Source organism: Sceloporus undulatus, chromosome 2, assembly GCF_019175285.1.
Source record: "Sceloporus undulatus isolate JIND9_A2432 ecotype Alabama chromosome 2, SceUnd_v1.1, whole genome shotgun sequence".
Lineage (NCBI taxonomy): Eukaryota > Metazoa > Chordata > Lepidosauria > Squamata > Phrynosomatidae > Sceloporus > Sceloporus undulatus.
This window is the reverse complement of record NC_056523.1, coordinates 291,802,111-291,828,108: the sequence shown is the minus strand read 5'-3', so window position 1 is coordinate 291,828,108 and position 25,998 is coordinate 291,802,111. Positions and strand designations below refer to the sequence as shown.

Below are 25,998 nucleotides of genomic sequence, written 5' to 3'. Positions count from 1 at the left end.
CATCAACAAAACATGGTTTTCTGGTCAGTTGTGGGAAGAGCCTTGCCAACATATTCTCCACCTCGGGTTGATCATCGACACTCTACATGGCAATATTTAGTTACCATCATAAAAAATTAACAAAATTCATCAGCCCATCAATCTAGTGTCTTACTCTCACTCGACGAACCTGCTCCTCCTGGTGAGACTACAAGGATTGATGATATCGACCATAGACTGCACACCATGGGCCAGATTACAATCAAGGCCTCTCCAGTGGTTCCTCCTGCCACACCAAAAACATTTATCATTAAAGATCAACAAATGGCTGATACTCCCCCACAGGGTCAGACAGTCCTTCCTCTGGTGGACGTCCTCCAATCTCCAAAAAGGTTGATCACTCTGGCCACCTCAAGAACCACAAGTGACGATGGACACCAGTCTGTGGGGCTGGGGAGCCACACTCAACAACTCTTACGCACAAGGAAGATGGTCCGTCCAAGAACAAAGTCACAGCATAAATTTCCTGGAACTCAGAGTGGTACACCTGGCTCTTCTTCAATTCACACTCCTGATGAAAGGTCAACCAGTGCTGGTTCGGACAGACAACATGTCCACAAAAGCCCACATAAATCGACAAGGAGGCACAAGGTCAAAGTCCCTAATGACCGAGACAGAACTCCTCTTCAAATGTGCACAAACAAACCTCTTATTAATAAGAGCGGAACACATCAAGGGGATGCTAAATACAAGAGCTGACTGGCTTAGCAGACAAGATGTAGATGAGTCAGAATGGCAGTTACATCCTCAAGTTTTCCAGATGGTGACGCACAAACTCGGTTAGATCTCTTCGCCTATCCCATAAATCATCAGCCACCACACTTTTTCTTTCGGTTCCTAACTCAAGAAGTGGAACAAATAGACACCCTACACGCCCCATGGCTAGACGGGACACTGTATGCCTTCCCTCCAGTGTCCAGGATAAGAAGTGCCTAAAAAAGGCAAGAAAAGAAAGATCAACATTAATACTAATAGCTCCATTCTGGCCAAGAAGACCATAGTTTTCTGAAATCCTGGCCATGACTCAAAAATCTCTCAAGCTTCCACTTCGCTCAGACCTATCCCAAGGTCAGATTCACCATCCAGATCTGGTTTGGCTAAACCTTCACATTTGGAGGCTGAACATCAAGCTGTGTTAAAAGAGGGACTTACTACTAGAGTAATAGACACCATTATCAATGCCAGGTGACCATCTACCAGGCAAATATATTCTTATAGAACTTTCGCCTGTTGGTGCAGGCTAAACAAAATAAATCTGCTCAAGGCCTCTGTGAGCTCTCTCCAAGAAGGACTTGATAAGGGTCTCAAACCCAACACTCTCAAAAGACAGGTCTCTACTTTGACTTTCGCCTTTCCTCAAAAACAGGCCAACAAACTTTCCAACAACTATTATGTCAAAAGGTTTCTTTGAGCAGCCATGCTTATCCGGCATTCCATAGTTCATAGATATCCTAATTGGGAACTCCACAATGTGCTTTCGGTTCTTACCAAAGCTCCCTTTGAACCACTAAAGACTGTAGACATAAAGTTTCTTACCTGGAAGGTCCTATTTCTCACGGCTTATCACCTCGACCAAGAGAATCTCGTAGCTTGGCACCTTGTCCATACGCAAAGAGCTCTGCGTGTTCAGAGAAGACTCCATGTTGTTAAGATTAGACCCATCCTTCATGACTAAGATAAATTCTATGTTCCACTGGTCCCAAGATATCATTTTACCTTCATTATGTCCACACCCCAAAAAAAGACTTAGAAAAGACCCAGCACACATTGGGTGTACATAGGGTCCTCTGCATTTACATCTATAAAATCAAAAGATTCTGTGTGACGAACAGCCTTTTTGTCTCTTTCCACAAAAACTCTATGGGAAAAAAGATGGCTTCTACTACACTTGTGTGATGAATCAGGTCCTGTATATCTATGTGCTATGCGGACTCAGGAAATCCCCTTCCCGGAATGGTCTACGCACATTCTACGCATAGTACATCGACCTCCACTGCACTGTCTCGAAATGCCTCTCTAGAAGAGATTTGCCGGGCAGCTACATGGTCCTCTACATCTACCTTTGTCTGACATTACCACCTGGACTCCTCCCAGTCTTCTGAGGCGGCCTTTGGAAGGAAGGTACTACAGGCCGTAGTATCACATTAACTCATCCTCCTTATACCCACTCTTATTTTTGGGAGCTATGTCATATCCCACTCATCAAGGATGCTTTTGTCTCAATCGCTGAAAACTAACATCTCACAAGATAAGCCAATGTTCTTTTTTCTTCCACTCGATCACTTTCCAGCCAGAGATCTGTTGATTGTTGCTTATCTGGGAGAAGGAGTGATACATTCTTCTTGTTTCTTCTAATTCTCAAAGAACTAAACATCCAAGGTTATTGCATTCATGACAGCTTCTCCGCACATAACTATTAACTTTAAGGGGAACCTTAATTTGTATTTGTGAAAACACTGTAAAGGGTTTAAACCTACATCTTTTTCTTAAAGTCTCAGGGGATAGGTCTTGAAAGACTTGTACATGGTAGGTTTGTTGTCATCTTATATTTCTCTGCATTGATTATTATGATGGTTCTTTTTGTCCCCAGGTATAAGTTGCTGAACAGTTGCACTAAGGATTCTGACCCTGTTTTTGTCACCTTGTCCTTTTTCCTTTTCCTTTGTTCTTAACTGTGTGAAGAGTTTCATCTGTTAACCACTGGGGCTTTGCTTTTGTTTTGGCTGCAGATAGTGTCTTTGACTGTAGATATTCCTCCTTGACAGTGCCTCTGACTTCTGGAGGTCTTCCTGCTCCCTATCATTTAGGCTTAATAGCACATATTTATTTATTTTGCGTTATGTTCTTCAGGTTGTATTTTGGCATATTGGTTGGTTTAGTGGTATTTAGCTTTACTCTTAATTTAGCAGTTCATAGTCTGCCTCACAATCTGTTTCTGGTCTTGCTTTAGCAAAAGAACAGAGCTTCTCCTGCTTCTGTTTATGTAGTCTAATTGCATACTATATTGGCCATGTATACTGTCACAGCTTAGGTTGCTTGAAAAATGAGTTTGCGATGAGCAAACTGTTGGCCTCACAAAATTCAGTTAGTCACTCTCCTGCCAAATTTTCCTACAGTCTTCGATTCTGCCCTGTTTTCTCCTTTTCCATTCCAGTCACTTATGATTAGCAACAAGTCCAGTTTTGGTGTGCCATCAGTTTCTTCCTGGACTCTAGCATAGAATTTTTCAATGTCTTTTTATCTGCCTGTGTTGGTGGAGCATAAACATGGACTAAAGTTATATTATAAACGAGTGTGTGAAAATTGATGTTCTACCCTGTCTCTGAAAAGTCCTGAAGAGTGTATTTCTTGAACTTTTAAAAGTTCTAGCTAAGGAGGATGCATTTTGCTCTTTTGACTTGAAACTTCTTATACACATTGTCTAGTAGCATTGTAAGGTTTAAACTATGCCAAATATGTATATATTTTAAAGATAATTCATCATAACTGAAATTTTTAATTACCCATATATTCTTATCTAGAACTATCTGTCAGTTCTACAGGCAGCTTGAACTTCTATAGTTGAAAATTTAATGTACCACTCAATTACTGTTCTTTAGCCCAATTTGAACTGATAGTTTGGGAGTAAAGTCTTAATGCAGTGTAACCTTTGGAACGTTAGAAATAACCTCTTTCTCAGTATATACTAATGACATCAGTCTTACCACATTTGATTTAGCAAATGTACCCAGGCATTTAAAACTTTTTTTGCACAATAGATGTTCAGTGCCTATTTTCACGTTGTAACTGTAGGTTTTAAAACTGTTTCAAAATGCTGCTGTCACTGTTTATTTGTTGTCATATACTAAATCAGACCATCTTTCCTTAATGCTTTGCCATTTTTGGTTTGAATATTTTTATGTGATTGCCTTCGAATGGATTGATTTGCTTGACTTGAACAGTTATATGATGATTAAATTACAGCACCATAGGATGTCTGTGTGGTAGTAGGATACCATTAACATTCATTATGACAGTAATCAAGCAGTGGTTGTTTTCTAGAGTAAGGAAACCTCAACTTTGGTGAAACTTTGGGGAAAATCATTAAATATTTAGATCGGAATTCTTCAGTGAAACAGAAGAAATAGATAGAAAGATAAATAGATAGATACTCTATATTCTCTGGCTTTGCCTGTGATTGACAAAGTCTAAATGTGTGTTCTATGCCTGGTGCATCATAGAGATTAAGAATCTGCTACAAGTACCTATTTGTTTCCTTTTAAGACAAGAGTTTGAATCCTATAGGTGCACAGTACATGGAACAATCTACAGTCGTCCCTTGATGTTTGCGGCTTTGACTGTTCGATTATTCACGAGGTCAAGGCTGCTGTGTGTGCACTCCTTCTCCTCATCTCTCCCAGGCTTTTTCCCTGGGAAGGGAAAAAGCCCAGGAGTGAGAAGCAAGCAAGGGTTCGTGTGCCAATCCTGCTTCTTTCCAGGACTGAGAGCTGTCTCTTTCCCCAAGCAGCTCTCTGCCTTGGGAAGGGGTTTGGGGAAAATAATCCCCCACACTTTTCAGGACAGAGAGCTGTCTGGGGAAGGAAAACTCTCTTGCCATAGGAAGGGGTTTGAGGAAAGCGAACGTGCCCTCCTTCCTGCCGTTCCAAGGTGTGAGAGACCTCCCTGGAGCTCCCTGAAGCCTTAGAAGGGTAAGATAGAGCCATGAATATTCACTCCCCTGCCCTTCCAGTGCCTCAGAGAGCTTGCTAGGACCGTTTCAGACTTCCAGCTCTATGATTTTGTTATTCAGAAGGGAGAAGGGGGCATGCACGCACTGCTCTTGCCCCCTGCTTTATTCGCAAATTTTGACTTTCATGGGGGTCTTGTGTTCCTAACCCCTGTGAATGTCAAGGGTTGACTATACAGTACACCCTTCCTTTACGTGGGGGATCCCCCCCCCGTGTAAAGGGAATTCTGCATATGCTCAAGTCTCATGGGGCACGCTGCCCCTTTTTCCAGCGTGGCTTCTAGCATATGCTGAAAGTTGTGTAAGGCGCGCCCACGTATGATGTGGGTGCACTGTATTTATAAAAATGGTTGTGCTTTCAATGGGCTTTCTAGTTTCTCTAGAATATGGTGGCGGTGGTAGGAAATGGCTACTGGAATGATGATTACTTGGAACCAAGGTATTCTGGAACAGGGATGGGCTTTGACAATTGTCTGTGTCAAGAAGCAGATAGTGTCCACCTTCCCCACCATCACCACCCCCTTGTTTCCTATGGGTATCCCTATCCCCTCTGGAAGACATGACATGGAGAAGTAATTGTCTCAAGAATTGTCCTTCCACTGACATTTCACTCTCTCTCTTACTGCCACTGCACCAGCAACCATCACAACTGCTTTTGTTTCAGCCACTGCCAGAGACCTAGCTTTGACAGTGCAACCAGCAGGAATTTCGCCAAGAGGTAAACTTAATTAACCACTGGCTCGAGATTAATATTTTCTGTATATAGGGCCATATGAAGCACCCATAAGTGGGGGACGGAGTTAACTCCGGAATTTTCATGCAAAACCACCATTTAAAAATAGCTAATTCAATATGGATAAGTATAATAATACATGAAAATGGAATAGCTTCCTTTCTAAAGTTTGGTTCACTTTAACCAAGTGAGCAGTCTCACTTGCTTCTGCTGATTCTCATTCAAAATACTGACAATTAAAAACGGATACGAAGAATCTAGAGTGTGTCCAAAGGAGGACGACTAAAATCGTGAAGGGTCTGGAAACCATGCCCTATAAGGAACGACTGAGGGAGCTGGGTATGTTTAGCCTGGAGAAGATAAGGTTAAGAGGTGATATGATAGCCCTGTTTAAATATTTGAAGGAATGTCATATTGAGGAGGGAACAAGTGTGTTTTCTGCTGTTCCAGAGAACAGGACCCGGAACAATGGATGCAAGCTGCAGGAAAAAAGATTCCACCTAAACATTAGGACAGTAAGGGCTGTTCGACAGTGGAACACACTCCCTCAGAGTGTAGTGCAGTCTCCTTCTCTGGAAGTCTTTAAGCAGAGGCTGGATGGCCATCTGTTGGGTATGCTTTGATTGAGAGTTCCTGCATGGCAGAATGGGGTTGGACTGGATGGCCCTTGTGGTCTCTTCCAACTCTGTGATTCTATGATTCATCAACTGACTCTTATCCAAGGATTTTGTAAAAATAAAAATTTGCTTCTTGGACAGTGTCTTAGTGGAAATCACCACTAAATGTCTAGGGCACTGGTTTTCTATCTTTTGTCCTCCAGATGATTTGCACTTGAACTACTAGAATTCCTATTTAATCTTTTTTGAAACAGGGGATTTCTTCAAACTGAATGTTTAAATGTTAAGTCTTGTGCCACTGTATTATTCAGTATTGTGCTTCTGTGTGTGTTTGCTAAGTACTAACTGGTTTCAGTGCCTCAGATTTTGCTGATGTGCATACCCTTAGAAAGTAAGCAAAATTGCAGAATTTCATTTCACATGTGCATTAACTGCTATTAATTCATTTGTTGCTTAAGGTTCCTGTGGCAAGGGCTAGCATCCTTTGGCTTACTGGAGAATACTGTGAACGAGTTTCAAAAATAGCACCCGATGTTCTAAGAAAAATGGCCAAAAGCTTCACTGCTGAAGATGACCTTGTAAAGTTACAAATTTTGAATCTTGCAGCAAAACTATATTTAACCAACTCAAGACAGGTAAGGTTGAACAAAACTAAATCATTGATTTGTTTAAGCATGTTGACTGATAAAGTGAAGAGGCATTGTGCTTTGAAGTTAATCATGCCTCTTTTACAACCTTCATTTATCTCACCTCTTCCTGTTTCTTGGCTCAGAAGTTCATCAAGAATACCCAAGGTTGGTCATATAAAGTTTCAATGATATAAAGGTGAATGCTATTAGGAAAGTACAGGTGTAGGTATGTATTGTGAATACAGTCACAAGCAAGGTTGGTAGTTCAGTGGGTTGATATTTCCTTATTGTTTATTTCAGATATTTTTGTATATTGCCTTTCTGAAACTCTCCAGGCAGTGTGCAAATTACAGGTGTGTATTGATAATGTTACTGTGAAAGCATACTTTCCAACTAAGGGAGAACTCAATTACAGCAACTATTAAAAGAGTCAACCAGAATATTGGCTTGACTTTAAGTAGTTTTAATTGCCCTTCACTGGCCACGCAGCGCATGGCACCCTCTGTTAATAAATGTGTCAGTAGAAAATCTATATTGAATGCCACAGATACCAGGTCTGATAACTCAGGATCTAGTTTATCATCCCAATCCACAAAGCAACCTAAATGTTTACTAGTTGATTGAAAGATTGCATTTACTTGTGCTTCATTAACTCACACACTCCAAGACCACAATAGATGTGGGCTCATCTGACAAGCTCTATGGCAAGTACAACAGCAGAGTAGCATCCTCATTGGAGGAAATTTGTAAGGTCTTGATATGTATTTTTAATAATATTTACAAATGCACTTGCAGAACCAGCTCTCTCTAATATATTAAATAAATAAATAAAACCATTCTACCTGGTTGAACACTTTTAGAACACAGAGGGAGAGAATTGTGGCTCTTTTATTAACTTTTTGCTATTCTTATTTATAAAGTTCATCGTAAAACTCTTTAAATTTCTTACATATTTCATCTTAGGAATTTAAGAATTTTCCATTCTTAGTTTTCATTGGGAGGATAATTTTATATGTACTATGCCCCCTTTTTGGATCTTAAGTACATGCGTGTTAGGGGCATTCTCTGATCATATGGCTACTATGCATGGTCACTGAGATCACTTTTGTCCAGATCCTATTCTCATTCGCAAAGTCCACTGAAGGGAATCAATGTGGCATTTACCTAGAATGTCATCCATGTACTTTGTACTGATGTCTCACATGGTACTGGCTATAACACCAGTGGCTACACTTTCTTCTGCAGCTCCTGCTTCAGTTCATACCGGTCCTTTCTGTGTTGGTACCAACCACCATAGTTTCAACTCTGACAATTGTTCTTCTTCATGGTCTCTGTGACCCACATAATTCTTTTGTCTTGCACCTGTGCAGCGCCTCATTTGGAGTGTTCCAAAGTGCTCAAAAGAGTTTTGGCGGTAGCCCTGCCCACCTCTTCCGGACTTATATAATAAGCTGCTGCCATAGCCCACCAGTTCCTTTTTGTCCAGTGCTGCAGCTGCTTCGTGAGAAGCAGTATTCATGTGCTCAGGTTGGATAAAGTCTTCTGAAGATCGATCAGTGGTGTGCTGTGTTAGCCCTCAGGGCTTTCTCAGTACAGTTGGCTTCTTTCAAGAAGTGTGTTGAATGAGATGCTAATATTCCGGGATGAGATGAGTATTTGAGATGTCTTCAGTGTTTGGGCGAAGCTCATATCATTGCCTCATGTACACACTGTGCCGCATTTATATTGCAGGCCAGATGCAACGCGTAAAGCACGCCCACATATGACGCGGGCACACTGTACTCCGATCCATGAAGTTGCCTCAGAGGTAGGTTTTCATGAGAACTTGGTGTCCCCCTTGCTGGATTCTGCTAAGTGGTGCACTTTCATGATTGAGATTATTTCTATTCAGTACAGTAGGTTGGACGACCATGTTTCAAAGGAAGAAATTCAGGATTCTTCAGTTGTCAGAGTCACAGCTTCTCCTTCTCCAGTTCCTGTCCCAGTTCAAGATAAACCTCTCCCAGCAATCCTGTCTCCTCATTGACCTCAATAACATTCCAACCTCAGTCCTTGTCTTGTTTGGATACCAGTTCAGGTCCTTAATATCGGTACTACAGGCTTAGGCAGTGCCAACGATCCCATCCTTGATATGTTCATCGCTCTCAGTATCACGGTTACTATCAGTATAGATCTCCTTCTTGGGAGTCCTATTATTTTGATGCCAGCTCTTCCACCGTTGGCAGCCATTCCAGGTGCTGTACTTACTACTGAGGAATGAAGCTTGCTCAATGCATCTTTTGAGATGGGAAAAGCACCGTTCAGACCATACGTATTCAAGCTGTCCTTTCCTACATTCATCAAGGTTACACATCGGCTGACCGAATATCTCTTAAACGAGATTCATCCTGAGACTAGGGTGTATCTCAGCCTGCTCAAACCCATGATACCTCTTCTGCTCCATTCCTTCTGCTACAGAATTTCATTTTCTTCTTCGTGGTCTCTGCGAATCACACAAATGGGTTATTTCTGCGCATGCGCAGCAAACTCAGAAACTTCTAGAATCTCTGGGCAGAAAGTCATGTAACTTTCTGCAGCCTCTTGCAACTTTTTGGCGGTAGCCCCGCCCATCCATATATAAGACCCCTATCGGTCCGCTCTCCTTCAGTTCCTTCATTCCGCCGCGTTTGCAGCTCGAGGAACTTCGCTTGACTCATTGAATCTCATAACTGGCTATTGAAACGGACTGGACCTCTGACCATTCTCTTGGATTACGATTTGGACATTGTCTCGGACTTCTCAACATCGACGCGGACCGGTAACGAAGACCCTTATGGCTTCATTTAAACAGTGTACTAAATGTGGGGTCAAAATCCCCATGTCCGACGGACACGATAGATGCGTCCTCTGTCTTGGAGAGGAGCATATCCCTGGGGCCTGTAGACACTGTAAGGCCATGACTGCCCAAGCACTCAAAAATAGGGACCAAAAGCTGAAGGCGTCCCTCTATGAGAAAGCCTTTCGTCCCAGCACGACGGTCCAAGAGCCGGCTGCCCAAGCAACAGCTGCCGACCCAAAGGCTAAGCCTGAAAGGGCTTCAAAGAGAGCTCATGGAGACAAGCATAAGGCTTCCAAGACCTCTAAGGACCACCGTGAAACCAGAAGGGCCAAGTCAGCCTCCCAACCACCGAAGTCCAGGCGCAAGGGGCCCCCAAGTACCATTTCGGTCCTCCCGCCTGACTCTCGGACCACTGCTACTCCTATTCCGGAGATCACTGCGGCATCGGCCCCACCACCTCTGGAACCACGGGTCCTCATCTCCTCCCATTTGTCTGTTCAGGACAAGGAATTGGAGATTGTTAACTTGGGAGACTCCTCAGAATCCGAAGGAGAAATCCCTGACTCAGATGCCCCTCCTTCTCCACAGAGACAGAGGCGTCCATCTAGATCACCGTCCCGTCCGCCCAGATCACCACCGAGGCAGAGACAGCCATCTAGATCACCATCCCGACCCAGACGGACTGGTGCTTCTCCACAAAGGAGAGATAGAGCAACCCTAGGGACGGAAGCAGATGAGGCCCTGGATAGCGCCCATCCAGGTCGCTCCCCTCTGAGTAGAGACCATTCAGAACGTGACCTCTTCAATACTTACCCGGATTTGGTTTATGACCACCATTCTGGTCAATATCTTCTACTGGTCGACGTCGATTATCTTCGCCGTACTACTACGGACCCTTCCAGAGCGAGGCCTCGCTCACCACAACACCGGCCCATGAATCTGGGGACCGAAGAACCAGCCAGGCGTCGCTCCCGTAGCAGGGACCCCTCCCCTGCTAGCCACAGATACAGCAAATCTCCTTCGGGGTCACGCTCCCGATCACCATCCCCCTTCCTCCAGTTGGAAGATCAACCTCTCTCCTTTGGTGAACCGGACGCACCGTCTCCAACCGATGACGTCCGTTCCTTCTCGGACAGGATAATTAGGATGGCTGATGCCCTCAAATTAGAAGTCGCCCACCCTGAAGATGTGGCACTCGATCCAGTGGAGCGGAGAATCCACGGCTCTGCCCCAGCACCTCCTTCCCTGGCATTTTTACCCTCTTTGGAAAAAATTGCTAAAAGGTCGTGGGATACCCCTGCAACAATTGCCTCGACCTCTAGGAAAATTGAAAATCTCTACAGAGTCACACCGTCTGGACCTACTTGGCTGTTTAACCACCCAAAGCCAAATTCAGCCATCATAGAGGGCTCCCAAACCTCCTTTACTACTCGGCCTTCCTCTTCCCCAGTAGACAAGAAAAGCAGGAAGATAGATGGTTTGGCAAAGAAATTTTATGCCTCTGCTGCACTGGACATCAAAATAGCTAATTATGCAGCATGCGTGGGGGCCTATGTCCAACTCTTAATGGAAAAGATGGACCCTGTTATTGCTGACCTCCCAGATGACCAAAAGAGGCTTATGGCCGCCATCAGAAATGAAGTCCACCAGGTAGGTGGCCAGCAAATAATTTCAGCGCGCCATTCCACAGACTGCGCTTCAAAGATCCTTTCTGGATCGGTGGCCCTCCGCAGACATGCCTGGCTACGTTCTTCAGACCTGAACCCCCAGGCCAAATCCATCATTGAAGATATGCCGTTTGACAACTCCGGCTTATTCAACAAAGAAACTGATGAGAAATTAAGCTTCAAATACAGAATGAAAACCGCCGCCAAAAAACATGGCATGTCAGCTCCTCCACCTAGACCAACTCGACAGAGATACACTGGCCAGCGCTCTTGGTTCCATCATGGCCAACAACGCTATAACCAGCCGGACCGTCAGTTCCAGTCTCAAGATCCCTCTAACCAGACCAGACCGTCGAGATCCCCTTCGGCTCATCAGGACCGACGTCAGTCATCCCAGGGCCGCTATCAGCAGGGATATAAAAAGAAGGATACCAGAGGCAAGAAACGCTTCTGAAGTTCTCCAGCGCATTTCGTCACCACCGTAAACAACACCTGGGCCTCTATTACTTCAGACTCTTGGGCCCTTAACATCGTTCGATGGGGTTACGCCCTTGAGTTTTCTGAGCTCCCCGCCACCGGAGCCGTCATTTATACCAACCCCTCGGACACCCTTCTCGACGAAGTGCGCTCCCTTTTAGATAAAGGTGCTATCGAGCCTGTACATCCATCACAGACCCGGTCATGCTTTTTCTCTAAATACTTTATAGTCCCTAAAAAACCTGAGGGCCTTAGACCCATCTTGGACTTACGTGCTTTAAACTCCTACATAATATATAAACGTTTTAGGATGTTAACTCTTGCTTCTATTCTGCCATTATTGCAGAAGGACTCCTGGTTTACCACCTTGGACCTGAAGGACGCCTATTTCCACATTGGCATTCGAGAAGATCATCACAGATTTCTCGCCTTCACCGTAGGCCAGGATTTTTTCCAGTACAAGGTCCTTCCATTCGGGCTTTCGTCAGCTCCAAGAGTCTTCACGAAATGTATGACCCCTGTGGTCGCGTATCTCCGTCAGAGGGGAATTGCAGTCTTCCCGTATCTGGACGACTGGCTATTCACTGCTCCATCAAGACAGTCCCTACAGCGCCAGATGGACTTTGCACAAAGCCTACTGCGGTCATTGGGAATTTGCATCAACCTAGAAAAGTCACATCTCACTCCATCCAGACGGATCGAGTTCATAGGCACGCTACTGGACTCACAAGCTGCCAAAGCTTACCTCCCACCGTCCAGATTCCGAACTTTATCTCTGTCCATACGGGCCTGCCTCCATTCCAGACATCTACCAGCCCGTGTAGTACAAGTCACAATGGGGCATTTGGCTTCAACAACCTTCGTAACGCCATGGGCAAGACTGCGTCTGAGACCAGTACAATCTTGGTTCCTTTCCGCTTTCGATCCGGTGAAAGACGCTCACCATCCCAAGGAAAGTCCAAACCTCGTTACGATGGTGGCTCCAGCCAGACAACGTCTGTTCAGACATGCCCTTTGCCCCACCTCAACCAGACATCACCCTAACAACAGATGCGTCTCTTCAAGGCTGGGGAGCCCACACGTTGGGACTGACTGTCAAAGACAAATGGTCCAACGAAGACTCAAACCTCCACATCAATGTGCTAGAAATGCTAGCTGTAGAAAAAGCTCTCAGAGCATTCCAAAATCTGCTCTCCGACAAAGTGGTCCTCCTCCTGACGGACAACACCACGACCATGTACTACCTCAACAAACAGGGGGGTACGAGGTCCAAGACTCTTTTGGACATCACACTCAGGATATGGGAGTGGTGCATACAACACAGAATACTGCTTCATTGTGTTCACCTCCCAGGAGACGAAAACGACCTGGCGGACAAGCTGAGCAGATCCAAGTCAACATGCCACGAGTGGATGTTGCACCCAGAAGTAGCTGCTATTCTCTTTCAACGATGGGGCACCCCCACAGTGGATCTGTTTGCCTCGCCCACCAATGCTCAACTACAAGCTTACTGCTCACGGATTCGTGCAGCCGATTCTCTGGGGAACGCCTTCCAATTCCAATGGACAGACGGTCTCTTGTACCTCCCCCCTTCCCGCTAATCACCAGGGTATTAGCAAAAATGTGGATGGATTCCACGAATGCGATTCTGATCACTCCATGGTGGCCCAGACAACCGTGGTTCGCTCCATTGCTACAACGAGCCCAAGAATATCTTCGCCTGGACCACAGACCAGACTTGCTCTCGCTTCACGGCGGACAAGTTCACCATCCCGAGATGCAATCCCTCCAGTTGGTGGCGTGGAGGATTCGACCTTGAGATCACTACCTTCCGAGGTGAGGGAGATCATCAAAGCGGCACAAAGACCGTCTACACAGAGGTCCTATGCATATAAATGGAACAAGTTCCTTTCGTTCCTACGAACCAGTGGTATTGCTCTGTCCAACGTTTCTATCCCGGTAGTCCTGGATTTTCTTATGACACTGACTACCGCCGGCCTCTCTTTGAGCTCCATAAAGGCTTACCTTTCTGCCATCTCATCTCATTACTTGGTACAGAACAAGCCGTCTTTGTTCAAAGACCCGCTCATAAAAAGATTCCTCAAGGGACTCAACAACCTACATCCACCGGTTGCAGATCCCTCTCCACAGTGGAGCCTGGACACCGTATTGGCAATTCTGATGTCCAAACCATTTGAACCTTTAGCTACCACAGATCTGAGACTTTTGACATGGAAAACAGCCTTTCTGGTAGTGATCACATCAGCCCGTCGGGCTGGTGAATTGTGTGCACTTAGAGTGGACCAACCCTTCTTACGTTTTCACAGGGACAAGGTCCTCCTCCGGACGGACATCTCATTCTTACCGAAAGTGGTGTCCACCTTTCACATCAACCAGGACATCGTTTTGCCAACCTTAGCCCCTAACCCGACCACGGACGCAGAGCGCCAGATACACTCCCTGGATGTTCGCAGGGCACTGGCGTTCTACCTGGACAGAACTGCTGGCACCAGACGGTCAGAGAGACTCTTTGTATGTTACTCCGAGTCCAGACGGGGGCTGCCGGTTTCACCGCAGAGGTTTTCCAAGTGGATTGCCAGTACCATTCACCTCTGCTACGAACTGGCAAAGAAGCCCCTACCAGCACGGGTTAGAGCCCATGTAACTAGGGCGGTAGCAGCATCCTCGGCCTTTTTAGCAGGGATCCCGCTCGAGGATGTGTGTAAGGCTGCTGTTTGGTCACAACCAATGACATTCATCAGACATTATAGGCTGGACGCCAGGGCCAGACAAGATGCAGCCTTTGGGAGGGCAGTGTTGCTTTCTGCCATACATTGAAAAGATTACACTGTAAATAAATTACACAGTTGTTTGGTTTACATACTTTATTCTCTGTTTGATTTTGATGATAGACACTCCCTCCTCCTCTGATTGTAGCTCGCTAGTCTAACCCATTTGTGTGATTCGCAGAGACCATGAAGAAGAAGGACAGGTTGCTCACCTGTAACTGTGTTTCTTCGAGTGGTCATCTGCGAATTCACACAAACCCACCCATCCGTCCCCTCAGTGTCAGCTCAATTGATAACGCTTGCTGCCGCGCTGTATGCGGCTCATTCGGAACTGAAGGAGAGCGGACCGATAGGGGTCTTATATACGGATGGGCGGGGCTACCGCCAAAAAGTTGCAAGAGGCTGCAGAAAGTTACATGACTTTCTGCCCAGAGATTCTAGAAGTTTCCGAGTTTGCTGCGCATGCGCAGAAATAACCCATTTGTGTGAATTCGCAGATGACCACTCGAAGAAACACAGTTACAGGTGAGCAACCTGTCCTTCTCAGTATTTAATTGTCCAGTATTTTCCCAGTATTTCTGTCATGGGTCAAGAACTGCAGGACCTGGACTTAGAGGAAGAGTCAGATGAGAAGGCTGAGGAAAGGACCCAGGCAAGTCTTCCAGACAGGGAACAGCCTGAAGCTCTCGCTGTTGCAGAGCAGCCAGCCATTCCTGCTGGAGAGCTTCAGCCAGCTCATCCTGTGGAAATGGAGGACAAGGGCAAGACTCACCTGTTGATGAGACAGAGGACGCATCTGGGGTCTTAAGTCCTCAATGAAGGAGGAGGAACAAAAGGATCCAGCAAAAGATAGAGCTAAGATGCTTGGCCAGGCTGTGGGCTAAGCAGCAAGCAATCTCTGATTAGAACCAGCTGGTGTCAGGCTATTTAAGAGATGAGTTTGCTTAAGGAGTTGTGGGAAGCAACTTGTCTATTTCCTGGCCAGCATTTTTGTTACCCGTTTTCTTACTCCTGCATTTCCGGTTTTGGACTTCCTGGCTTCCTTGACCCTTGGACCCTTGGACCCTTGATCTTCATTATTGTTGCCTCCCTTGACTCAGACTGCTTGACCAAGGCCTTTCTCTTAATGGACTCTCACAGGCAAGGATGCTTTCTATCTGCTTGTGATTAGCTGCTTCTGCCCATTATCAGTCAGAGCTTCCCTCCCAGCCAGCCTGTGTGGGTATTTCGTAAACCAGGACAATTTCATTGTTACCAAGAAAGACAGTGGTCTGAAGTAAATTTTAGACTTGAGAGGAGTGAATTCCCGTACAGTATTTGTCTCCAATGCCTCAGGATGGTGACTATTTTCTATTCTTCAAGAGGGCAATTGGTTCGTCATTCTGGACCTAAAAGATATCTACTTCCATGTTGCAATTTAGCCTTGTCACAGATGTTTCCTTTGTTTTGGTGTTGACCAAGAGGCCTACAGGTTTCGAGTCCAATTGTTCAGTCTAACCATGGCTCCTCGAGTCTTTACAAAGGTGATGGCTGTTGGGTGGTTTTTCTTCGGCAGTAAGATGTCGTCCTCTACATTTATATAGACAACTAGCTAGTTGTCCCTCCCTCCAAAAATCGCTTGCTACAGGATGTACAAGGTGATATTGACTCTCTTAGACAGATTAGGACTATGCTTGAACAAGGAGAAGTCCAACTTTCAACTGATGTGTTGGATTCAATTCATCAGGGTGATCCTAGACTCCAAAACACAAGCTACTCTCCTCCCTCCTGTCCACTTTCTCAATCTGTAAGTCGGTGCAGAGTCGTCTTCAGTACCCATGTTTCAGGGCTCAACAGATTAAAGTCACTTAGCTACTCAGCATCAACAACATTGGTAATCTTGAACACTTACCTCCAGATGCTGCTATAGTTCACTAGTTCTGTAGGATGCCAATGCAGTCATCCATGTGAAACAGCAGACGAGAGAAGGAGAGGATGGGCAGGGTTGTGTGAGTTCAGAGATGATCACTGGAAGAACCAAAATATGCAACCTGTCCACCTCCTTTGTGGTCTCTGTGACTTATACAACTGGGAGACTAGCAAGCTACAAGAAGCTTTATACTTTATGATCCTGTCCATTTCTTTCATAACTGCTTTCCCCAGTCCTAGATTGCATCTGAATTTTTTTACTTCAGTCTCCGTTCTGATGAATATTTGAACAAATATATGGGAACTCTAACATTTCAATTTTCTCATTGTTTAGGATGAATTCTTGTAGATATTATTTGGTAATTGTTGTCGTTTTTATTATTCAGCATTAATCCAATCTTGGTGCTTTCCTCCTTGATTTTCTTCAGTAAATCAGGTCTTTGTTTCTGCTAGTAGTATTGTGTCATCTGTATATTTTAGGTTGTTAATATTCCTTCCTCCTTTCTTCCCTCCATGAACATAACTGCTTGCATGGGAAATTAGTGTGATGATTCTATAATTACTGAAGTCTTTTGTGTCTCCTTTTTTATGGATGGGAATACATATTAATGGCTTCCATTCGTTGGGATACTGCTTTGTCTTCCATTTTTGGCTGATTCTGTCTCTGTGGAATGTCATCCATTCCTGGCAATTTGTTCTTTCCTGTTGCTTTGAATGTCACTTTCACTTAGCTGTCCAAAATTTCAGGTTCATCTTTGTAAGTTTCTTCTTCCCATGTGTTTTTCAACCTTTCACATTTTTTATATAGCTATTCTCTGTGTTCTTTTCATCTTTTCATTATTCCATTATGGTCGTTATAAGGGTCTTCTGCTGATCATAGTGCATCTCACCCTCTACTGGTTTGAATTTCTTGAATTCTTGTATCTTCTGGAAGTTGTCTTTTGTTCTTCCTTTTTTGTTGTTGGTTTCTATTTCTCTGTATTGATTGTTGTAATAATTTTCTTTCTCCTTATACACTAATCATTGGACAGTAGCATCAGGTTCTGATTGTGTTTCTTTCTCCCTTTCCTTTTGCATCTCATCTTTCTTTAATTGCTTGTAGCATTTTGTCTGTCATCTGTTGTTTCTTTTCCTTTTCGGCCACTGATAATATGTTTTTGCATTCCTTTTTTTACTATGTCCCTGACTTCTCTCCATAGAACTTCTGGCTTCCGGTCAGCTAGGCTTAATAATGTGAATCTGTTTTTCACACTATCTTTGAATTCTATTGGGATATTTTTTAGATCATATTTTTGGCATAGTGATTGTTTTGGTGTTCTTCAGCTTTATTCTAATTCTGGAAATTAGTAGTTCATGATCTGTGCCACAGTCTGTGCCTGGTCTCATTTTTGCTGCAAGAATGGACCTTCTCCATCTTCGGTTACCTATTATGTAGTTTATTTGGGTTTTGTGTTGACCATCCAGTGATGCCTGTGTAGAAGCTCCTCTCTAGTTATATGAAGAAGGTGTTTGCAATGAATAAATTATTGACATTGCAAAACCCTATCAGCTTCTCCTGCTTTATTACTTCAATCAAGCTGAATACTCCCTGCATTCTTTGATTCGTGCTGTCATTTTCTTTTGGGACTCTGTCATAGAAGTCCTCAATTTCTTCTTCCTCTGCCTCTGTGGTTGGCATGTATACTTGTATTATGGTGATGTGTATTGACTTTCCCTGAAACATTATTCACATGATTTGATCTTACTTTATGTTATCTCCTTTGACTGATTTTGCTATGTCCTTTCTCAATATTATTGCTACTCTATTTTTCCCCTTTTTCATTTCCCGAGAACACAATGTATTTATCTGACTCAAAATGTCCCATTCCTGTCCATTTTAGCTTGTAGTATTGCTATGTTTATTAATTCCATTTTCTTTCTTACTATTACAAGTTTCCCTTGCCTTATGCTTCTAACATGTACGACACAGCTCCTGACCTTCTGTTTGTTCTTAAATGTGTGTCTTATGTGGCTTCCCATTTTGTTTGGTTCTGTTGTGCCCCTTTTATGTCTCCATTTGTCTTCTGTTTTGCCCTTTTAGCTCTCTGTTTGTGTCCTTTTCCTGTCTCTTGTTCTGTCTCATTCTGGGGTTTTTGTTTGTTTGTTTGTTTTGGTGAAAGGTTATTGCAAGGAGGTTCACCTTTGTCTCCTTCCATGCAGTTAGTCCGTGGTGTCAGTATGTAGCCTCGAAAAGATCCTCCAGCAGTGTCACCCACCATAATTGCTCCTGCTCAGTAGCACCTACTTCCTTGTTAAAATGACTGGAGTGCATTTATTTTGCTTAGATGTTTGACATTCTCTCTTTCTCTCTCTTCCTGAATCCAAAGATGTAGCCATGTTAGTCTGTAGAATCAATATGTTGAGAGGCCTTGTAGCACTTCTGAGACTAGCTGAAATAAATAAGTTGGCATCATGAGTTTTTGTAGACTTAAGTCTACTTCCTCAGCTGTATCTAAGGAAGTAGACTTAAATCTACAAAAATTCATGCTGCCAACTTATTTCTTTCAGTTAGTCTCAAAGGCGTTACAAGATCTCTCTACATATCCTCTTCCTGTATTTTTGCTTACTGTGTGAGAGAAATTACTGTCTTCCTACTTTTTTAGGGTAGAATTTCATATGAGCGAAACTAATAAAATTGTTTAAAAATTGTTATCCCCATGTAGTAAAATACAAACTTTTAAAATAATTTATAGTTAATTGGTGTCTTCAGAAAATTCTGAATCATAATTTTATGATAGGATAATCAGTGTGGTATGGCGGAAATGTTCTACTGGGAAAACCTTAGTCGACTTAGTGCTCAGAAATGGAGTTCACAGGGTGACCTTGGACCAGTCACAAGATCTAATCCAGCTTTGTAAGACTGTATTCAGAATACAGTATGGAGAGGAGAAAATAATTTTGCCAGTGGGACGGGGTGGTGGTGCTCCCAATAGTGGCCCATTGGTAATCAGACCCAAATTCAGAAGGCTATGAACTTCTAAAAGTGAGCAGTTCTTGTTTCGTTCAGGCTTGGAAATGTACCATTTTTAAATAAAACTACAGAACAAATTGTAATGATTTCCATGATGCTTAGTGAATGGTGATAGAAATGCTAAGTTTCTTAAGGTAAGCCACTTTTCACTAAGATAAAGAACTTAAATGACAGAAACTGAAGTATAGTACTTCTCAGTTGTGGAGGCAAACCTGATGGGAGAGCTTGCAAGCAGACTGAAAATATAAATCAACACTAGGTTTTATATAAATAATTTATTTGCAGTCAGCAGCTAGGTATAGATCAGCTACATTTGGTTACTGGGAGTGGAAGAGGAGTAGTTCAGTAAAATGAGAATGCTTTTCAAATTTTTGAGTATCTGCATTTTTGGCCAGATTCACCACCTCTCCATTGACTGAAATATTTAAGTGCCAGTCATTATAAGCCATGACCTAAATCCAGTTGTAATTCCTCAAAGCCTGAGCAACCACCTTGTGAAGGATAAGGTGTGCTGGGAGTTGCACTGCAACTACATCTGGAGGGCTGTTTGATTCCTGCCCCTGAACTAAATGTGTTTCCATGACAATCAGATAGCTTCAGAGACAGACTGATATCCACATTGGATAGTACTTCACATTTCTTTAGGGATAATTACGGAGTTACAGAAGGAATAGACTTATGTTTTATAGCAGAATTCATACAGATAGATTTAAGTAAAAATCATGTTAAGAAATATTATGCTTAATATTAGAGTTTAATTCTGTGCCCTGAAAGGATGTGTCTTGGTATGGTTATTCAGCTCAGACTGCATTTAAAGTATTTTATGAAACATGTAATTGAGAAATACAATTATTTGAACATTGTTCTTTTAAATAATGCAGTGTTTTGACCTTTGTATTGGTTTCATTTTCTAGAGATACATTTTGAGCAGAGTGTAAGATGCATTCAGCAGACTATTTGTATATTTCCAATGTTTTCCTTTGCAAAAATTAAATGTAACATGCATTGAAGAATTTTAATAATTAATATTCCTACACATTAAATTAGAGATTGTAGTTATGCTTTAAAAAGTAGTGGTAATATAACTTGCTCTTACATATATAAATAAATGACCAATATTACCAGAAGCTTTAAGCTCTAAGGAGAAAAATGGAAGAAGTCTTTTATCCTGGTTTTTAGAGGGCATCAGCAGCTTGCTTTTATGAAAAAGTAACAGCTAAATGCACTGCAAATAATTTGCAGTAATCCAGTTCAGTGATTCATGTGTCTGCTTTAATGGGTCATAATTCAGAGTAAAGTAACTGAGTGCAGTCAGAGTGCAGACACTGCTTATGCCAGGGACAGTATCTCTTCATAAAACACACCTCAGCAGGAGCAGTTTGCCAGCCTCCTAATATCCTCTGATGTTTTGATGTCCTGCATATTTTTCCGATTAAGTTTTGAGTGCCATGTTTTTAGTTGTATTTCCACATTCATTATTCTCACGTAGGCCCTTCAGCGGGTTTGCCATATATGATTATTTTTTTAATGATGCCTTTCTTTCCACTTCAGCAGTTTAATAATCTAGCACATGGCTGCTTCTCAGTACTCAGCATTCACCTCCCCAGTATAGAAGAGGACATGTGCTTTGGCTTCGGTATCCATTTACGGCTTTAGAAATGCATATTCCCTATGGAACAACATTTGTTTGACATAACCATTCATTTTTATTACCTCTTTAAATATGTTTATCCAGAGTTATCAATAATCATAAATAACTTGTATTCTCCTCTTGTCTTTTTCACAGACAAAATTGCTTACCCAGTACATATTAAATCTCGGCAAGTATGATCAAAGCTACGACATCAGAGACCGTACAAGATTTATTAGGCAGCTCATTGTTCCAAACGAGAAAAGTGGAGCTTTAAGCAAGTATGCCAAAAAAATATTTCTGGCACAGAAGCCTGCCCCACTGCTTGAGTCTCCTTTTAAAGGTATGTCAGTTAATTTTTCTTCCTAGTCTTAACTGAGGATACACATATCTGTTATCTATATATTTATGTTACCAAAAATCGGGTTGCTAAATGGCCAGCTTAAAAGTACACATATGAGCAATATGGATTTAGATTTTAAGGAAAAGCTAGTAGTTTTTTAAAGAGGTAGTTGTCAGTATTGCACATTTCTTCCTAGACTTACCATTTAGTTACAAACCTGGTAAACCACAGTGATGTAAAAAGTTCACTTCGTATGTATACATTATAGTTTTATTTAATTAATGTAAATCCATAATCATTACTAAGCATAGTCTGTATAGAAGGATTTTGAACTAGTCATAAGACTTCCAAGAGTGACTTTTCATGATTTCATTATTAATGTGGAGGGGAAACATTAAAGGTCCCCTCCAGATTTAGTTTGTTTTGAGATACTGGAATGGTTATTATTTTCCTCCTAATCAGTTTCAGATGAAAGGCAGCAGTATGTACACTATATCTGTTGCTGTCCACCTAGTTTTAAAAAAGTGCTGTAACCCTGATTTATGACTGTATTATATTAATTATAGCTTTCTGAATATTTTTCATACTATGGTGTTTTAATCCTGCTTTAAACTCTGAAAGCATCCCTTCTTCTGAAGGAAAAACTATTAAAATTCTGGATGTGTTTGTTCCAAGACATGTATATGGATTATTTAACTCTGCTGTCATTCTTAATATTCACAGTAAAGTAATTTTTAGAGAAGCTACATTTCAGAGCAACACCTCTAAACACACTGACTGATTAGCTTTTTTATTGACCATTATGGGGAGATTATTGTAATCTATGGACTGGAATCAGTTTTTTGACCTATGAAGAATTTTCTAGTTTATGTTTATTCCATGGCATTTCAGGTAATGTAATGCCAATTACCTTTAGTCCTGATTAAGATTGCTCTTTGCCACATAGCGTTCATGTCTATATTTTTCACCTCCTCACCATAGACAGAGAGTACTTCCAGCTTGGTACGTTGTCCCATACTCTGAACATGAAAGCCAATGGCTATCTGGAGTTGTCTAATTGGCCAGAGATTGCACCTGACCCCTCAGTGAGAAATGTAGAGATAATTGAGTCGGTATGTTAACTGTTCAAAATAATTTATTATTTTGGGAGCAAGGCTTGTGTATCTGTGTGGGTAAATTATTTCTAACAATAGAGATTTCAAATGAATTGAAATAAACATGTCACAAAATGAAGTTTTTCTTCTATAGGTGACCACTTTGAAACTTTCCATATGCACTTGCTGATGTTCAGTACATTTTCCAATACAGTGGTACCTCGGGATACGAAATACCCAGGTTACGAAATTTCCGGGATACGAAAAAATCCCATTGGAAATAATTGTTCCGGGTTACGAATGTATTTTCGGGTTACGAAAAAATTTTTTGGTGCTTTTCGGCGCTTTTTCGCACGAAACGCGGCTTTTCCCCATTAGGGCCTATGGCATTTCGGCTTACGAAGGCTTTTCGGGTTACGAAAGCGGCCGCGGAACGAATTAATTTCGTAACCCAAGGGAGCAGTGTATGCATTTTTATTCTGTCACCTTAATTCCAACTAGGTTGCTGGTGTTTCAGTTACAGCTATTAATTCAACCTTCCCCAGTTTAATCAAAATATTTTGTGAGTTTATAGGGTTAAGAAACAGTAAAAAGAGCCATATTTTATTGGTTGAGTGTGTTCTTCCCATGCATGAGATCCCAGATAGCGAGATGCAGGGCCGCTTGAAATGCTACAAAGCTGCTGTCAGACAGTGTCAACAGTCTTGTGCTAGATAGACCTGTGCCCTGGAGCAATATAAAGCAACATCTCTCAAGGAAGTATTTTTAAACAATGATTTATTTAGCTAACTTCCTCCATTTTCACAACTTACTTTGATCAAGTAAGGATGGAAGTGTTCACAATGTTGAGAAAAAAAGATTGTGTTCTTTGTTTTCTTTTGTAAGCTACTCTGATAATTTTCATTAAAAATGAGATGTAACATTTCATAACAACATTAGTATTGGAACATAACTGCAGGTCCCCGTATTTGATGTTGTAGATTTCTGCTTGGTTTTGTATTACTCTGTGAATGTTGGAACACAACTACAACTCCCATTATTTTATGGTCTAGATTTCTGTTTCCTTCTGTATTATTGTGTATGTTCCTGTGTGTCAGGTCAAACAAGAGAGGTGTTACCTATCATAGTTTTAACCATTTCAACATCAAATTTTATGAACAGGCAAAAGAATGGCCTTCAATGTTAGGGAAGACAAAGAAAGAGAAACCCAATGAAAGGTTCTACTCTGAGTCAGAGGAAGAGGAGGAGGAGGAGGATGAAGACAAGGAAAGTGATGATACTTCTAGCAGTAGTGACAGTGGTATGTTTTCATACAGAGGAATCACGGTCATGAAATGTGAATACTGATTTTGTGGTCCCTCTGATATGTTCCAGTCCTTAAGCTATTTATGGCTACTGAATGGCTATAGCTTTTATGTAATAGCAGTTATACTGTAATCAATTAATGTATAACATTTTACAATATGAACATTCTTATATTTTTAATAATAGAAAACTACATTTAATATTCTGTCTTACTATAGAACCGTAAACTCATTTTTTCAGAAGTTAGTCCAATTTTCCCTTAGATGCTTATGATCTTATATATGTATAAAGACCACTACGTTTAGATACACTTTCAGTGCTCATACCTATTTTGTGTATTCATGATCATAGAATAAGGAGGATGGTTATTAAAGACTGTAAAGGTCATTCAGGTTTTCTGCAAACATCTTGGTGCATCAAACCTTAGAGCAATCCTATAAGGTACATTGGGCTGAGGAATTGTGACTGACCTAAGGTGGCCCAGTGAGTTTCATTTTAACCTTTGTCACCACTAAGTCTTGATATTCCACAATAGCTCTTAATTGTTCTATGGTTGGTTGGTGGGTCTGTGGCTGTGGAGGCAATGAGCCAGTTTCAGTTTTATGACTGGTCCCCCTGCAGCACCTTCAGGTGGTACACGAGCCATCCAGGTAGTATACCTGATTTTTTAGTGAAGTTATTTTTTGCAGTAAATTCATATACAGCCATAAAGCCAAGAGTGGTTTGGCCATCCTCATGATATCTGATCATCCAGCCATTATCATGAATCATTTAAAATTCACAAAGAAAATATTATTCACATATATAGTTGAGTCTCGCCTTATGTGGGGGATTCCCCCCCCCTGCATAAAGCGAATTTCGCCTATGCTTGAGCCCCATTCAAATGAATGGGACTCATGAGCGCAGCGGTGTAGCAGTGCGGCAGCGTGCACATGCCCCTTGCACCCCATGCGCTCCCTGCATCTTCAGTGCATATGCCCAAGTCCGCGTATAGCGCAGCCGTGTATAACGCGGGCACACTGTACATTCATAGAAAATTATTATTCAGAGATACAGGAAGGACGGGATATGGACCTGAAAATTTGTCATTGATAAAGAAATGTTATTAAGAATAAAAATAATAAATTCTGGTTGTATGTAAGTCTTGCATTGTCTGAAATTTGGTTCATGTAAATATATTAGGTAACACTAATATATTTGATCTTCCCTCTTCAAAAATAAAACCTTCAAAAATTCTGAAATTGAAAATCCTAATAAAAATATGTTAGAAGACTATCAGAATGTGTTACTGTTTGAGTTGACTGATCTTTTTATGTTTTAATTATCTGGCCCCTTAGATCAAACATTCAGATCTAATGAATCACTCAAATGCAGCGTATAAATACAGAAATGCATAGATATAAAAAAGGACATCTTTCCCATCTGGCTGGTCTTCTTCTATTCTAGGAGCACAAGAAGAAGCTGCTAAAGATTATTAAAGGTTGCAAGCCAAAGCAATGGACTGAAACTGGGAAAGTGTACCTTCAACTTAAATATTAGAAACATTTTCCAGCCAATTAGAAAGTAAATAACTTTCCTGATTGAAGTGTCATTAATATATTGTGTTCATGAATGTATAAAGTACTTAAATATTAAAAATGATGCTATATTACAGATACACACACACACAAATATATGTATTTTCAGATTCTGTACAGACATAATACTTTCTTATTCTAGAGAGTGAATGTGATAGTGAAGAAGGAAAAAAGGAAGGTCAAGGAGACAGCAGTACGGAAAGTAGTGACACTTCTTCTACTGAAGATGAGAGCAGTAGGAAATCAAAGGCCAAAACAATAGTCCCACATAGAGAAGCTACGATTTTAAAGGGGTATGTATGCATATAGGTATGTACGTTGATTATGACAGGCAACGCGTCAGAATATTGATGTAACCAATCCTGTGCAACAAATGCATTCAACTGTGTTCTTCATAATGAAATTCACTCCAGAAAGAAGATATCCACTTCTGTCAGACTGCAGGTATTGCTTGTAAATTGGGCAACTCTTCCGTTTATTTTTTATTTAACTTGAGTTGAATATTTAGGTGTTCAGCAGAGGATATTAGCATGACCTTGGGAGACTGAACAGTTATACCTCTTTATGAAATAGTTAATTACCCTTATACAGCAATTTTGCTGAGGGATAAAATTAAATTCTTCCATATCCTGCCAT

At 41.9% G+C, this 25,998-nt stretch overlaps 2 protein-coding genes across 5 annotated transcripts in view; both read left to right on the top strand.

Annotated features, from left to right (window-relative positions):
• Positions 1-25,998, top strand: part of AP3B1 (adaptor related protein complex 3 subunit beta 1) — a 217,981-nt gene that overhangs the window by 92,336 nt on the left and 99,647 nt on the right. For all 4 annotated transcript variants that reach the window (XM_042448309.1, XM_042448311.1, XM_042448310.1 and 1 more), the window contains exons 15-19: positions 6,574-6,750; positions 21,200-21,386; positions 22,368-22,498; positions 23,642-23,780; positions 25,505-25,655. In XM_042448309.1, coding sequence (XP_042304243.1) covers positions 6,574-6,750; positions 21,200-21,386; positions 22,368-22,498; positions 23,642-23,780; positions 25,505-25,655 — 785 coding nt within the window. The remainder of the gene's footprint in view (positions 1-6,573; positions 6,751-21,199; positions 21,387-22,367; positions 22,499-23,641; positions 23,781-25,504; positions 25,656-25,998) is intronic.
• Positions 12,695-15,576, top strand: LOC121920964. Its single transcript, XM_042448313.1, has 2 exons — positions 12,695-14,040; positions 14,408-15,576. The coding sequence occupies exons 1-2, from the start codon at positions 13,198-13,200 to the stop codon at positions 14,456-14,458; spliced, it is 894 nt and encodes a 297-aa protein (XP_042304247.1). The 5' UTR covers positions 12,695-13,197; the 3' UTR covers positions 14,459-15,576.